The 16,562-nt window shown below is 40.5% G+C and overlaps 1 protein-coding gene across 4 annotated transcripts in view; it reads right to left on the bottom strand.

Annotated features, from left to right (window-relative positions):
• The window catches only part of SLC44A3 (solute carrier family 44 member 3), an 85,082-nt gene that overhangs the window by 27,870 nt on the left and 40,650 nt on the right, over window positions 1-16,562 (bottom strand). For all 4 annotated transcript variants that reach the window (XM_069598271.1, XM_069598281.1, XM_069598297.1 and 1 more), the window contains exons 10-11: window positions 15,697-15,862; window positions 1,108-1,264 (exon numbers count right to left, since the gene is read on the bottom strand). In XM_069598271.1, the coding sequence (XP_069454372.1) occupies window positions 1,108-1,264; window positions 15,697-15,862 (323 nt within the window). The remainder of the gene's footprint in view (window positions 1-1,107; window positions 1,265-15,696; window positions 15,863-16,562) is intronic.

Below are 16,562 nucleotides of genomic sequence, written 5' to 3'. Positions count from 1 at the left end.
AGAATCTGTCTGCAATGCAGGAGACCTGGGTTTGATCCATGGGTTGGGAAGAATCTCTGGAGAAGGAAATGGCAATCCACTCCAATATTCTTGCCTGGAGAGCATGGACAGAGGAGCCTGACAGGCTACAGCCCATGGGGTCACAAAAAATCGAATACAGCTGAGCAACTAACACTGACTGACTGAAATCGTCAACAATTCAGATTTCTGCTTAAAAGAGCAAACAAAGACAATTTTAAAGTATAATTACGAATCCACGTGTAAAACTTTCCCAGTTTACTAAAAGCACATACCTATACCCAAATTGCTGGACTCATTGTTTGTGAAACTCTGACTAAGTCACCAACACAGAGGTGGGGCTGGGGGGCTGCGGGGGTGGGGGTGGGGGCTAACATTGTGTGAGAACAGAAAAGTTGGGGAAAATCCAACCTTTCCTTATTTGGCAGGCCAGAAATACCACAAGAACAGCTGTTTTCCTGGTGTTTTGGTTTCCACTGGCATTCATAACCAAATGTGCATGGAAATAAAAACGGAGAAGAAAAACCCCCAGGCACAAAAGCCCCACAGTTTTCTGTCTTTTGATCTGAGATTTAGGTCAGCTTGCCCATTTCTCACTATTAGGCATGAACGCACACACAGGCACATGCAACTAACTTCCCATGACACCCTCCAGGAAACACAGAAGGTGGGGAATATTTTAGCATTAAAACAGAAACAAGCAAATCTCCTCATGTTATGGTATATTTTTCTTTCTTTAAAAAAGCATGATAAATGTCCATAAAACCTTGCTTAAATTTCATCTTAAGAATTTCTCCCATTTGTTCAGCATTTAAATAGGAAGAAAAAGCAGCAAGCTAAGAACTAAGCACTCCCTACACCACCTGTGCCACCATGTTGGAGAAAATCCAACAAAATTACACAAAAAGGGAGCTGGACAGGAAAGTTGCTGGGGGTGGGGTGCGGATGGGACCTGAAGCCCATTGGAGCTTTCTGAATGGTCCCTGGCACAGGTCACATTCCTGTCCTGGGACCCAGTGCAATTCTCCAGTGATTCACTTTTCTGTAACCCAAACACAGAGCACACTCTGTTTTAACGTGTTGCCTTACCTTCTCTTTCAGAGTGTTATACACGTACATGAGAACAGCTCTTGGAATCCTCACCACAGTGATTAAAAATGACCCTTTGACAACTGTTCCCTGATGGTAGCAGAAAAGAATGGAGAGAGATGAAAGGATCGGGCGATCAGGAGGGTCACTTTTATTTCTGGGAACAGGAGAAAAAAAAGACAGCATTTTAAAAAACACTATTTAGAAAGAAACAAAAAAATTTCTCTCTGGTTCAAATCATCTACGGTACTAACAATTTAGAAAGCAGTGACGCCATCTGCATTTGGCAAAATTTTTATACTCCTTGCTAGCTAAGGTTAAATTATTTAAGTTAAGAAATATTTTTGGAGGTATTTAATGTTACAAACAAGGAAGAGAAAATTTTAAAACATACTGATGAGGTGAACACTTTACAACACCTAACCACCTCCACAAATCCATTAAATTGGGTATTGATCCCATTTTCAGTTTCAGAAGTTTAATTATATAATAATCCCCTAGATTTAAATTACATACTTGCATCTGTAAATATTGCCAGTATTAGCTTGGTGATGAAAATCACTACCACATCACATGACCAGGATTGGCTCACAGCAGAGGGAGGAAGAGTTTTGGCTTCTCCAAAGCTCCTGAAACCCAGCTGATTTCTCCTCTGTTCTGTAAAGGTCACCTCACTGTGAATCATTTACGGGACTTGTCATGACACAGCTCTTAAGAATGCAAAAGTCAGTTTCACAGGCCGGGGAAAAAAAAGTGAAACAGAACAGAATGGGCACATCTTTCTTCCCCCTCCCCAACACCTGAAAGATAAAACAAAGGCGGGAGGGCTGATGTCACCCCTCCCCCGGCCCACTGAGGCCAGCTCTAGAAAGTGAGGCCCTTTCCGAGAAGTTCCTTCACGCGATTCCAAGGGAGGCTTGCTTTCTGCATAACGGATTATTCTACAGCTCGCTCTGGTTGCTAATAAGTCACTATGAATTAAGGTTTTGACCAGAGCCTAGGTTTTCGGGGAGGAAAAGGAACGCAGCCAGAAATGTTTCCAGAGCTGGCAACGGCCACATTTTGCTGTTACTTAAATCATCCAGGAAGGAAGAGAGAACATGAAAGTAACATTGGGAGCAGAGTAGCTGCAATCCAGCCGTCCCACAAAAAGGGTGATGTGTGTTTCAACTCAATATTGTTGGAAATAGGAAATGCCAGGGAAGCTATTGCTGATATGAATTCACTTAGATCTGATAAACTAGAAAAGTAGCACAGCCAGGAAAGTCTGACACATTTTTCTCCCTTTCCTCAGTCCTTTTTTTTTTTTTTTTAGAGGAAGACTGTTTACTTTCCCATTGAGGAGATCCATGTGCCTTAGAACTGACTGGTTCTCAAGCAGGGATGCGAGCAGACGAGGGCAGCGCTTGCTCTCCATCTGATACGGAAACAAGTGATTCACAGGCCTGGAGGGCTGGTCCTCCAGGCATGAAGTTTGGGCTTAGACATCCATTCTCTGAGGTTTCGCAGGGATGGGATTGACCACTTAAGGCAGGGTGGTGTCTACACTGTCTGGATGGCCCTCATCCGTGTCACATCCCAGTGATGGCTCCAGACGCTTTGGGGCTTGGCTGGAAGAAGACGTACATGTTCCAGAAGCTGACTTACCACTTGGGAGAGAAAACCTGAAAAGAGGGCCAGCTCACAAACCAGGCCAGCCTGTGGAGCCAGAACTCACTCAATACCCAGGAAAGGGTCAATCACTGGGGGGTCTCGGAGACCCCCCCTTCCTGCTCCAGACTTTTTCCACATTCAAAGGTTATATCACCCTGTCACCCCTCCTCTGCTGTGCACATCCCTAGGGCCTTCATCTCTTCACAAGCAGCAAAATCTGCCTTCAGGAAGAGGCTTTGATTACACCTAGTGAAGCTTAAACTAATACTTCACCACATTTTGAGAACTGGAGTTTGGGACCACAATGCAGCGAGGGACATACTGAGCAGCTCAGCGATGGGCTTATGAGGATGCCACAGCCTCCTGGTGGGCTTCCGCTTCTGTCCACAGGGAGTACTGCATGCAGGGCACCTTTCGCTGGGTTCTGTGGGTGGTGGCAGTAGCAAGGCCCTGGGCAGCAGGGGAGAGCTGGAGACTCCAGGATGTACCCCACAAGCCCAGCTCCTCTAGTTTTAAGCTTGTGGCTGCTCTGAGTGCTAAAGGTGCCTGGCTCTGTGTGACGGAGACAGGGGGTCCCAAGACACAGCATCAGTTCAAGTCCCTGGGCAAACCATTTTCCTTTTTTTTCAAACACTACTTTTTAAACATTTTTATTTATTTATGGCTGTGTTGGATCTTCACAGCAGCACACAGGCTTTCTCTAGTTGCGACGAGCAACTATGAAGGGACTACTCTTCATTGCGACGGCTTCTCTTGTTGCAGAGTACAAGCTCTAGGTGCACAGGCTCATTAGCTGTGGCACACAGGGCTTATCTACTCCGTGGTACGTGGGGATCTTCCTGGACCAGGGATCAAACCCACGTCTCCTGCACTGGCCAGCGGATTCTTAACCCTTGGACCACCAGGGAAGTCCTGTGCAAAGTGTTTAATGTTCTCGTTCACCTAAGTCTGTAACACCTTTGGGTCATGGTATCTACGTGCTATTTTACAGCTATGATTTGCTTCAACATAACTTACTCCAGAAACTTAGGAATCTTGGAGGCACGTTTTAGTTCTGGTTAGATCCAGTCGAGTGCTCACTGAGAACTCTTCAGCAGCATGGATAATTCATTCTGTGTTGCGGCTCCTGGACAAGGATCAGGCTGCACAGGATGCTTGGCCTCCAGTGTCAGTCTGGTCCTGGGCAAAGGAGTGCGGTGTGTCCCTGAAGAGACCTTGTCCTTTCCTGACATTTCTTTCAGCAGAATCAGTGCAAGATGGGGTTGGGAGGACTGTGGGGGGAGCTGTGAGGTTCATTTATCCAATCCCAAAGGAAAAAGGAAACTCTTTGTTATGAAGAACAGGTCCTCGGCAGCTCCCATCAGGGTTAGCAAACTCATGTGTCTCCTACCAAAATTCCTTAGGCTCAGCTGTGAATCCACTTCCTCACTTCCTCTTCAGCAAATCCAAAGCAGCTGGAAACCATCTTCTGTATACTTGCAAGCGATGAAGTCATGACTCAAGCGTCCCTTCTCCAAACTGAGCAGTGCTGGCTCCTTCCTATCACACCCCAGCCCCATCTTTATGGCTTTCAGTTGACCTCTCTGAAATTCAAGCAAATGGTGGTAAAAGGGAAATTACACAGGATGCCCATGTCCTGGTACTTGATGCTCCTTGGATGACCTCTTCATCCCTCTTACTGCTTAAATGAATGACAGAGATGAATGCAGTCTGGCTATATTTAATTCTCACCCTGCATGCAGACTGGAACATGAGATTAAAGAATTATAAGCCCTGAGATAAGGGAAAACCTTGAGGTTTCAAAATTAGCACACAGTCAAAAAGAATGCAGAACTCTCTAATAAATGAAATAGCAGTGCTAAAAATAAGTCAGTATGCATTTTATTTTAAATTAGTTTATTTTTATCAAATATGTGAAATATCTTAAAAAGGCAAATAGCACTGCTAGGTGTAACAGGAAAAACAGCAGTTTTTTTTTTTCTCCACCACTAATTGTCTCTCCCTAGAGGCAATATTTTAGCTGTTTCTTCTGGAACCCACCTTCACACTCCTAAATTACTTGTTCTTACTGGCATTTCTTCATTTTTTCAGTCTCAGAGACTGTCTACTGACTTCCCACTATGGAAGACACAGGTTTCATTCTCTTGGGCAGCTTAAACTCCCAAGTACACTCATTTTCCCACTCCTCTTCTTCTCAATATAATTATACTGAAGTTCTAAAAGATTTCTCTCCAGTTTTACTGAGATATAATTGACATGTGACAGTCTGTATGTCCAAGGTATACAATGTGTTGATTTGACCCCATATATATTGCAAAATGATTACTATCTTAGGATTAGCTTATGCCTCCATCACTTCATATAATTAACTATTTCTTTTTTTGTGGTGAGAACATTTAAGGTCTCTTCTCTTAGCAGCTTTCAAGTATATAACACAGTATTGTTAACCATAATCATCAGGCTATAGTTAGATCCCCAGAACTACTCATCTTTTAACTAGAAGTTTGTGCCCATAATCCATATCTCCCCTTCTCCCCTACCTCACTCCCGGGCAACCACCATTCTACCTGTTTCCATCAGTTCAGCTTTTTTAGATTTGACATATAAGTGGTATCATCCCTATTTGTTTTTCTATGATGTATCACTTGGCATATTGCCCTCAAGGTCCATTTGTGTTGTTTTAAATGGCACGATGTCATCCTTTCTCATGGCTAAATGATATTCCATTATATACGCTAGTAAAGTAATGCTCAAAATTCTCAAAGCCAGGCTTCAGCAATACGTGAACCGTGAACTTCCTGATGTTCAAGCTGGTTTTAGAAAAGGCAGAGGAACCAAAGATCGAATTGCCAACATCCGCTGGATCATTGAAAAAGCAAGAGAGTTCCAAAAAAACATCTATTTCTGCTTTATTGACTATGCCAAAGCCTTTGACTGTGTGGATCACAATAAACTGTGGAAAATTCTGAAAGAGATGGGAATACCAGACCACCTGACCTGCCTCTTGAGAAACCTATATGCAGGTCAGGAAGCAAAAGTTAGAAGTAAACAGACTGGTTCCAAATAGGAAATGAGTACGTCAAGGCTGTATATTGTCACCCTGCTTATTTAACTTCTATGCAGAGTACATCATGAGAAACGCTGGACTGGAAGAAACACAAGCTGGAATCAAGATTGCCGGGAGAAATATCAATAACCTCAGATATGCAGATGACACCACCCTTATGGCAGAAAGTGAAGAGAAACTAAAAAGCCTCTTGATGAAAGTGAAAGTGGAGAGTGAAAAAGTTGGCTTAAAGCTCAACATTCAGAAAATGAAGATCATGGCATCTGGTCCCATTACATCATGGGAAATAGATGGGGAAACAGTGGCAGACTTTATTTTTTGGGTCCAAAATCACTGCAGATGGTGACTGCAGCCATGAAATTAAAAGACGCTTATTCCTTGGAAGGAAAGTTATGACCAACCTAGATAGCATATTCAAAAGCAGAGACATTACTTTGCCAACAAAGGTCTGTCTAGTCAAGGCTATGGTTTTTCCTGTGGTCATGTATGGATGTGAGAGTTGGACTATGAAGAAGGCTGAGCGCCGAACAATTGATGCTTTTGAACTGTGGTGTTAGAGAAGACTCTTGAGAGTCCCTTGGACTGCAAGGAGATCCAACCAGTCCATTCTAAAGGAGATCAGCCCTGGGATTTCTTTGGAAGGAATGATGCTGAAGCTGAAACTCCAGTACTTTGGCCACCTCATGCAAAGTGTTGACTCATTGGAAAAGACTCTGATGCTGGGAGGGATTGGGGGCAGGAGGAGAAGGGGACGACCCAGGATGAGACGGCTGGATGGCATCACTGACTCGATGGACGTGAGTCTGAGTGAACTCTGGGAGTTGGTGATGGACAGGGAGGCCTGGCGTGCTGCGATTCATGGGGTTGCAAAGAGTCGGACACAACTGAGCGACTGAACTGAACACCAAATCATCTTCATCTATTCACCCTTCGATGGACACTAAGGTTGTTCCCATATCTTGGCTATTGTGAATACTGCTGCAATGAACATAGGCGTGAAGACATTTCTTCAAGATTCTTTTTTTATTTCCTTTTGATATATACCTAAGAAGTGGGATTGTTGGATCCTATAGTTCTGATTTTAATTTTTCGAGGAGCCTCCATACTGTCAGTTTCCATAATTGCTGTATCCCAAATTTGCACACCCCATCCCACAGTGAATGAGGGTTCCCTTTTCTCTACATCCTCGCCGACATTAGTCACCTCTTGTCTTTTTGATGATAGCCATTCTAACAGGTATAAGGTGGTATCTAATTGTGGTTTTGATATGTATTCCCTGATGATTAGTGATGTCGAGCACATTTTCATGTGCCTGTTTTTGTATCTTCTTTGGAAAGGAAGTTCTGCTCCTCTGCCCCTTTTTTAACTAAATTTTTTTTTATACTATGGAGTTATAGGAGTTATATATATTTTTTGGTATTAACTCCTTATCAGACAAATGATTTGCAAATATTTCCTCCCATTCCATAAGCTGTCTTTTCATTTTGTGGATTGGTTCTTTCACTATGTAGAACTTTTTAGTTTGATGTAATCTCACTAATTTTTGCTGTTGTGGCTTGTGCTTTTGGTGTCATATTTGAAAAATCATTTCAAAGACTGATGTGAAGGAGCTTTTCCCCTATGTTTTCTCAGAGGAGTTTAGGGACTTCAGGTCTTATGTTTGAGTCTTTAAACCATTTTGAATTAATTCTTGTGAACCATGTAATACAGGGGTTTAATTTTATTCTTCATGTTGTTATCCAGTTTTTCCAGAACTGTTTATTGAAGAGATTATCCTTTCCCCTCTCTGGGATCTCAGTTCTCTTCCAATGATCTATGGGTCTATTTCTATGCCAGCGCCATACTGTTTTGTGGTATAGTTTGAAATCAGGACATATGATGCCTCCAGGTATGTTCTTCTTTCTTAGAATTGCTTTGGCTATTTGGGCTCTTTTGTGATACAAATTTTAGAATTTTTCTATTTCTGTGGAAAAATATAACTGAAAGGTTGACAGGGAATGCATGGAATTTATAGATGGCTTTGGGTAAGAAGGATATTTTAACAATATTAATTCTTCTGATCCATGAACACAGGATATATTTCCATTTGTTTGCGTCTTTCATCAGAGTCTTATACTTTTCAGTATACAGAGCTTTCATCTCCTTAAATTCATTCCTAAGTATTTTATTGTTTTCAATGCCAGTGTGAATGAGACTGTCTTCTTTCTTTTTCAGATATTTTGCTGTTAGAGAAATGCAACTGTTTTCTGAATGCTTTGTATCCTGTACCTTTACTGAATTCACTGATTAGTCTAACAGTTTTTTTGATGAAGTCCTTAGAATTTTCTTTATATATTAATAAAGTCACATTATCTGCAAACAAAGGCAATTTTACTTCTTTCTTTGTGATTTGTATGTATTTTTTCCTTGTTTTCTTGCCTGATTGCTCTGGCTAGGTCTTCCAGTACTATGTTGAATAGGAATGGTAAGAGTGAGCAGTCCTGTCTCATTCCTGATCTTAGAGAAAAAATTTTCAATCTTTCACCACTGAGTATGTTTTAATTAATGTTTAGGGCTTACATTATCAGTACATAAATAACATTCACAACTGTTTGAAACAGTGTATTCTGATTATATTTTCTTTCTAGCTTTTGACTTTTCTTTAATAATATTTCACATCTTTTATTTGCTTGGTTTTCCACATGCTTCACCAAATGCTTCATCAAAGTATAATTCTTTTTCTCCACATATTCAAACAACATATCTGATATGCTCTAAGTTTCCTTTTTATTTTTTCTTGGCGACATCCCTCCTGGAGCCCACTGCTCTCCTGCTCCTCCTTGGACTGGACGTTTTCTATACCTGCTAAATACCTACCCTCCTGGAAATTCCCTTCTCTTCTTCACTGTGTTGGAGCCCATTTCATGAAACTCATGTTTTTTTTTCCCCCCCACTCTGGTTTACTCAGTTTCAGAGAGAAAGGATATGGGGAGGAAATCTTTTGAGATATTGCATGCCTGAATAGGACTTTGTCTTCCTTTATCTTTGACTGATAGTACGAACAGGTATAGAATTCTAGGTTGGAAATCATCTTTTCTCAGAATTTTGGTAGTTTTGTCCTACTATCTCCCTGGTTCAGAGTTGCTGTTGAACATCAGATTCCATTCTAGTTCTTTTTAAATTTTATTTTTTATTGAAGTGTAGTTGATTTATAATACTAGTTTCAGATGTATGACACAGTATTTCAATATTTTGAAAGATCATACCTCACTTAAGTTATTTTAAAATATTGGCTGTATCGTACAATATACAGCTTATTATAGTATACACTATACACAGTAGTCAATATACAGCTTATTATAATATACACAGTAGTCAATATACAGCTTTTTATAGTACACACAGTAGTCAATATACAGCTTATTATAGTACACACAGTAGTCAATATACAGCTTTTTATAGTACACACAGTAGTCAATATACAGCTTTTTATAGTACACACAGTAGTCAATATACAGCTTTTTATAGTACACACAGTAGTTTGTGCCTCTTGGTTTCCTATCCCTACCTTGACTCTGTCCACTTCCCTCTCTCAGATGGAAATCACTAGTTTATTCTCTAAATCTGAGTCTGTTTCCATTTTGTCATGTTCATTTATTTTTTAGATTCCACATTTAAGGGATAACATATAGTATTTGTGTTTCTCCTATTTATTTCACTAAGTCTAATGCCCTCCAGGTCCAACCATATTGTTGCAAAATAGCAAAATTTCACTCTTTTTTTATGGTCAATATTCCATTGTATAAACACATCACATCTTCTTTATCTATTCATCTACTGATGGACACTTAGGTAGCTTCCATAACTTGCCTACTGTAAATAAAGCTGCCTGAACACTGAGGGGGGAGCATATAACTTCTGGAATTAGTGTTTTCATTTTCTTTGGCTGTATATCCAGCAGTGGCATTCATTCAAACAGCAATTCTATTTTCAATTCTTTAAGGAATCCCCATACTATTTTCCACAGTGGCTGCATCAATTTACATCCCCACCAACAGTGTACTTGGGTTCCCTTTTTTTCATGTCCTTGCCAACATTTGTGGTCCTTTTGACAACAGCCATTCTGACAGGTGTGAGGTGACATCTCATGGTTTCGATATGCACTTCTCTGATGATTAGCAATGCTGAGCATCTTTTCATGTCTTTGCTGGCCATCTGCATGCTTTCTTTGGAAGAATATCTACTCTTCTCATTGTTAAACTGCGTTCTTTTTTTTATACTGAGTTGTATGACTTCATTTATAAATAGTTTGGATATTAACCCCTTATTACTCTTATCAATTACAAGCATTTTCCCCATTCAGTAGGCTGTCTTTTCATTTTGTTGATGGTTTCCTTTGCTGTGCAAAAGATTTTAAGTTTAATTTGTTTATTTTTGCTTTTGTTTCCTTTGCCTGAAGCAATAGATCCAAAAAAAACACTACTACAATTTATGGCAAAGAGTGTCCTGCTTGTTTTCTTCTGGGAATTTTATGGTTTCCGGACTAACATTTAGGTCTGTAATCCATTTTGAGTTTATTTTGGTATATAGTATGAGAAAATGTTCTAATTTCATTCTTTTACACCTAGGTGTCCATTTCCTGGCAACACTTATTAAAAAGACTTTCTTTTCCCCACTGTATATTTTTGCCTCCTTCATTGTAAGTTAACTGAATATAAGTTCAGTTCAGTTGCTCAGTCATGTCCGACTCTTTGCGACCCCATGAATCACAGCACGCCAGGCCTCCCTGTCCATCACCATCTCCCAGAGTTCACTCAGACTCACGTCCATCGAGTCAGTGATGCCATCCAGCCATCTCATCCTCTGTCGTCCCCTTCTCCTCCTGCCACCAATCCCTCCTAGCATCAGAGTCTTTTCCAATGAGTCAACTCTTCACATGAGGTGGCCAAAGTACTGGAGTTTTAGCTTTAGCATCATTCCTTCCAAAGAAATTCCAGGGCTGATCTCCTTCAGAACGGACTGGTTGGATTTCCTTGCAGTCCAAAGGACCCTCAAGAGTCTTCTCCAACACCACAGTTCAAACGCATCAATTCTTCGGCGCTCAGCCTTCTTCACAGTCCAACTCTCACATCCATACATGACCATAGGAAAAACCATAGCCTTGACTAGATGGACCTTTAGTTGGCAAAGTAATGTCTCTGCTTTTCAATAGGCTATCTAGGTTGGTCATAACTTTCCTTCCAAGGAATAAGCGTCTTTTAATTTCATGGCTGCAGTCACCATCTGCAGTGATTTTGGAGCCCCAGAAAAGAAAGTCTGACACTGTTTCCACTGTTTCCCCATCTATTTCCCATGAAGTGATGGGACCGGATGCCATGATCTTCGTTTTCTGAATGTTGAGCTTTAAGCCAACTTTTTCACTCTCCTCTTTCACTTTCATCAAGAGGCTTTTTAGTTCCTCTTCACTTTCTGCCATAAGGGTGGTGTCATCTGCATATCTGAGGTTATTGATATTTCTCCCGGCAATCTTGATTCCAGCTTGTGTTTCTTCCAGTCCAGCGTTTCTCATGATGTACTCTGCATAGAAGTTAAGTAAGCAGGGTGACAATATAGAGCCTTGACGTACTCGTTTCCTATTTGGAACCAGTCTGTTGTTCCATGTCCAGTTCTAACTGTTGCTTCCTGACCTGCATACAGATTTCTCAAGAGGCAGGTCAGGTGGTCTGGTATTCTCATCTCTCTCAGAATTTTCCACAGTTTATTGTGATAAAGGTCACATAGTCAAAGGCTTTGGCACAGTCAATAACGCAGAAATAGATGTTTTTCTGGAACTCTCTTGCTTTTTCAATGATCCAACAGATGTTGGCAATTTGATCTTTGGTTCCTCTGCCTTTTCTAAAACCAGCTTGAACTTCAGGAAGTTCTTGGTTCACGTATATCTGAAGCCTGGCTTGGAGAATTTTGAGCATTATTTTACTAGTGTGTGAGATGAGTGCAATTGTGTGGTAGTTTGAGCATTCTTTGGCATTTCCTTTCTTTGGGATTGGAATGAAAACTCACCTTTTCCAGTCCTGTGGCCACTGCTGAGTTTTCCCAATTTGCTGGCATATTGAGTGCAGCACTTTCACAGCATCATCTTTCAGGATTTGAAATAGCTCTACTGGAATTCCATCACCTCCACTAGCTTTGTTTGTAGTGATGCTTTCTAAGGCCCACTTGACTTCACATTCCAGGATGTCTGGCTCTAGGTGAGTGATCACACCATCGTGATTATCCGGGTCATGAAGATGTTTTCTGTACAGTTCTTCTGTGTATTCTTGCCACCTCTTCTTAGTATCTTCTGCTTCTGTTAGGTCCATAACATTTCTGTCCTTTATCAAGCCCATCTTTGCATGAAATGTTCCCTTGGTATCTCTAATTTTCTTGAAGAGATCTCTAGTCTTTTTCATTCTGTTCTTTTCCTCTATTTCTTTGCATTGATCACTGAAGAAGGCTTTCTTATCTCTTCTTGCTATTCTTTGGAACTCTGCATTCAGATGCTTATATCTTTCCTATTCTTCTTCGCTTTTCACTTCTCTTATTTCTGGGTTTTCTATTCTGTTCCATTGATCTATGTGTCTGTTTTTATGCCTCTGTAGCTTTGTAGTTTTGATTATTTCAGCTTTGTAGTACATTCTGAAGTCAGGGAGTATGAAACCTCCACACTTGTCCTTTTTTTCAAGATTATTCTGGCTAGTCAGGGTCTTCTATGATTCTGTATAAATTTTAGGATTTTTTTTAGTGCTGTGAAGAATGTCATGGGTATTTTTTATTAAATATGTAGATTGCTTGGATAGTATGGATATTTTTATAATATTAGTTCTTTCAATACATGAACACTGGTTATCTTTCCATTTATTTGTATCATTTTCAATTCCTTTCATTAGTGTTCTATAGTTTTCAGAGTACAGATCTTGTACAGGTTCTAGTTCTTCATATTTTGCCTGTGATCTTTCTTTCTAAAGCTTCTGGGATCTTCTCTTTACCCATGTCCTCCAGCTCTGGGAAATTTTGACAATTTCCTTTTTTCTTTGTTCTCTCTTTCTAGAACTCATATTAGTCAGGTGTTGGGTGACCTAAATTTTATCTTTTTTATCCTATTTTCCATCTCTTTATCTCTTTGTTCTATCTTCTGGAGGAGTTCAACTGTATATTTTAATCCATCAGTAGAAAACTTTCACTTTTGCAATCATATTTTTAACAACAAAGAGGTCTTTCTGTTCTCTCACTATTCTTTTTTTCTTGGTTCTTATTTTATGAAAGCAACATTTTTTGGTTCTTTCTGAAGATATTATTAGAGTTGCTGTTGCAGTTTTCTTCTGCTGCCTGCATTGCCCCTATTTTTCCTAAAGTTTTTTGGTTGCTTGTTTTGTTCATTTTGATCCTTTTCTTTCACAACAGGCTTCTTCAAATTTTTAATAATCACTGGCTATAGGTTCACATTTAAGCATGAGGAACCAAAGAGTGAATTGGAGGTTCTATACAAGGGTGACTGCTGACTGGTGAGTTTCACCATCTGCTTCAGAGTCAGGACATCAGGCAATTTCATTGGGGGATCCCCACGTGGTACTATCTGCAGGTCTTTGCTTTGGGTTATATAGTTTCTCCAAAGAAGAATCCAATAATCTCATGCTTAAGAAATATCAACCTGGCTGTCAATATCCCGGAGGCTGAGCTGTGGAGTGTGGGTTAGTAGCAGGTAGAATGAAAGTGAAGTGTCAGTCGCTCAGTCGTGTCTGACTCTGTGATCCCATGGACTGTAGCCTGCCAGGCTCCTCCATCCATGGAATTCTCCAGGCAAGAATATACTAGAGAGGTTAGTCATTCCTTTCTCCAGGCGATCTTTCTAACCCAGGGATCAAACCCAGGTCTCCTGCATTGCAGGCAGATTCTTAGACTTCCCCTTGCTCCCTCTTCTTTCAGGGCAAAGCTTTGTCCCTGCCTTGGCTGTGCCAGATACCCTACATCCAGGCCCTCTCTGATGACTTCTCCAGAGAGCAACGCTCCCAATTATATCTGCTGGTCTGAAGGAGGGGCCGTGGGACCGAACTGCTCCTTAGTAAGACCTTTAACTAATCTTTGCAAGCATGTTTCACACCTAAATTCCTGAATCTCTCTAGATTTTCACGGCTCAAATCAACTTCCTCTCCCACCAGATGCACAGAGATAGGCTTTTTGAGGCTTCTCCAATCTGCTCACCGCTCATTCATCCTGTCTTCAGTTTTCAAAATTTGACTGATGTTTCTTCATTCATTCATTTGCGCTCAGTCATGTCCTTCTCTTTACCACCTGGGGGCTCCTCTGCTCATGGGATTATCCCGGCAGGAATACTGGACTGGATTGCCATGGTGTTTCTTAGCTGCTATCACTGCCTGTTTCCTCCTGTCCTTGTGTGTTTATGCTTTCTTCACTTTTTCATGATTTTGGGGGAAGGGAGTTAGAGTCGGGGAAGGCATTAGGAGATATATATATACACTTCACTGGAGGTTAAATAAAAAGCCCTCACTGAAAACGTTTTGATTTTGTGTTACTAAAATAGAACAAAATCACTGCTGTCAGGCAGATGTGAGTTGCTGCTGGCCAGTTTGGTTAGAATAATCTCTGCTCCTGTACTCAGGAGCAAGCAGCACATACCGCCTCCTCCGAAGGCGCAAAGGCTCTCAGTGCCAAGGACTACAGCCTTTTGTGCGTCTGACGGGGTCTCTAAAGAAGGAGGCTCCCAACAGCACCACTGTAATAAAACCCATAGCACTCCTTATCGTTGGGAGGTAATTGTTCTACAGCATGAATCAGCCCTAGATGACTTTCTTGCCCCCATGAACCCTCATGTTTTTCTGCCCATTTAGTCTGAGACATTAGAGGAGGACCAGCCCCATGAGAAGTAAACTTCCTGTTCTGAGTCCAAGCCTGTCATTGCCCTGGCCATGTTCTTCTTGCCTGTGGTTTTATCTGCTTCATGGAGAACCTCACAAACACGAAAGAGGTAAAGAGTTGAGACGTACGTGCATGTGTCCTCAATTATTTTGATGAGGTAATGGAGGATAAACACTTAAATAGCATAGTGAACAGAAAAGCATTTAATGAATTCACTAGCATTTAACTATAAGAACATGAACTGTATTTTATAGTCACGTACAATTCCCTTAGGATTTAAAACTGCTTTCAAAGAAAACATTCTCCTCATTTTACATAGGATGAAATGATGCTCATAGAACTTACTGAAGTGTGTTCCAAATAGATCAGTAATTTTTTTAAAGTTTGAAGTCAGTAAGAATGGATATTTACAGGAGAAGTCAACCCTTTCATTTGAATATCTTTCAGTTCTAAGCAGTTTGATAACTTCTGTGTTTGGCTTCCTTTTGGATATTCTAGCTTAAAGCAAAAGAGGTTGGAAATGTGACAGATTTAAGATATAGTATTTCTTTTTACTACTAAATAAACATCCTGCCAAATTTTTTTTGCCTAACTTTTTAAAATTAATTTCTATTGGCGTATAGTTCCTTTACAATGCTGTGTTATTTTCTATTGTACAGCAAAGTGAATCAGCTATATGTATACATTTATCCCCTCTTTTGCTGGGTTTTCTTCCTATTTAGATCACCACAGAGCACTGAGTAGATCCCCTGAGCTATACAGTAGGTTCTCGTTATCTATTTCATACACAGTATCGATAGCGTACCTATCTCACTCTCAGTCTCGCAATCCATCCCACCATTCTGCCTAATTTTGAGCTTAGTCTTTTTCTCTTGCCAATCTCTTTTGAGGGGTCATGTCAAAGTTCCAAAATATCTTTTGAGACACACAACATGAAGCACATAGACAAATCAATAGCAGTAACACGCTAGACCTACCTGTTAAAATAACACGTCACCACTGTCCCAGCTACAGTCATTTGTTGGCATGCAAGGATGAATTCACTAGTCCAGATGAGGCCAATTAAATGGTACCACCACATATACCGAATGCCCGAAAGAGGCTTATATTCCACTTGGCCACCTTCAATGACCTGTGCAGCTCCTAAAGTTTAAAACACAAACATGCTTTATATGTGTGTTTTCCTAAATATGGAAGAAGGTCCAAGAGGCCATTCTTCCTCAGTTCTAGACTTTGGCATCACACGAAACACAGATGTCAACGTCAAGTTTGAAGTTCCCACCATAATTTAAGATCTTCACAGCAAAACTAAAATTGAGAACCCACTTTTAACTTATGAATAATATTGACAGTGATAATTCTGATAACTGGTAGGCAACTTGTATAAGATGACATTTGATCTATCTTCTAATAGTCACCCCACTTTGCAGATATGAAAACTGAGGTTTGGAAGAGTCAAGTGACTTTTGCAAAGTCTCACTGCTCATAATTAGTGGAGGGAGAATATAGACCTGGACACAGTGGACTCTAAAACCCATGGTTTTTCTATCACAACACTTTGTGATGCAAACAAAACTTATGTTGATGAAAGCTGTGTTATAGAACCCTGTGTTATAGAAACATACTTCACCAAAAATTTAGACTCAATAAAGACAAGAATCTTCATTTGTTCAAAAGGATTCATTTCAGATTTCAAGAGCAAACTCTCCTAGTACATTTAAAATGGCTAGTGGGCCTCGGTGTTAATCTCCTAGATTCAGACGTCAGCTTTATCCCTTTTTGGGTAGCCTGGGGCAAGTTATTTGGCCTCTTGGAGTGTTAGTATCCTTATCCGTAATACCCA

This window comes from Ovis canadensis, chromosome 1 (genome assembly GCF_042477335.2).
Source record: "Ovis canadensis isolate MfBH-ARS-UI-01 breed Bighorn chromosome 1, ARS-UI_OviCan_v2, whole genome shotgun sequence".
Classification (NCBI taxonomy): domain Eukaryota; kingdom Metazoa; phylum Chordata; class Mammalia; order Artiodactyla; family Bovidae; genus Ovis; species Ovis canadensis.
Note: the sequence above shows the minus strand (reverse complement) of the source record. Positions and strands in the feature narration are given on the sequence as shown.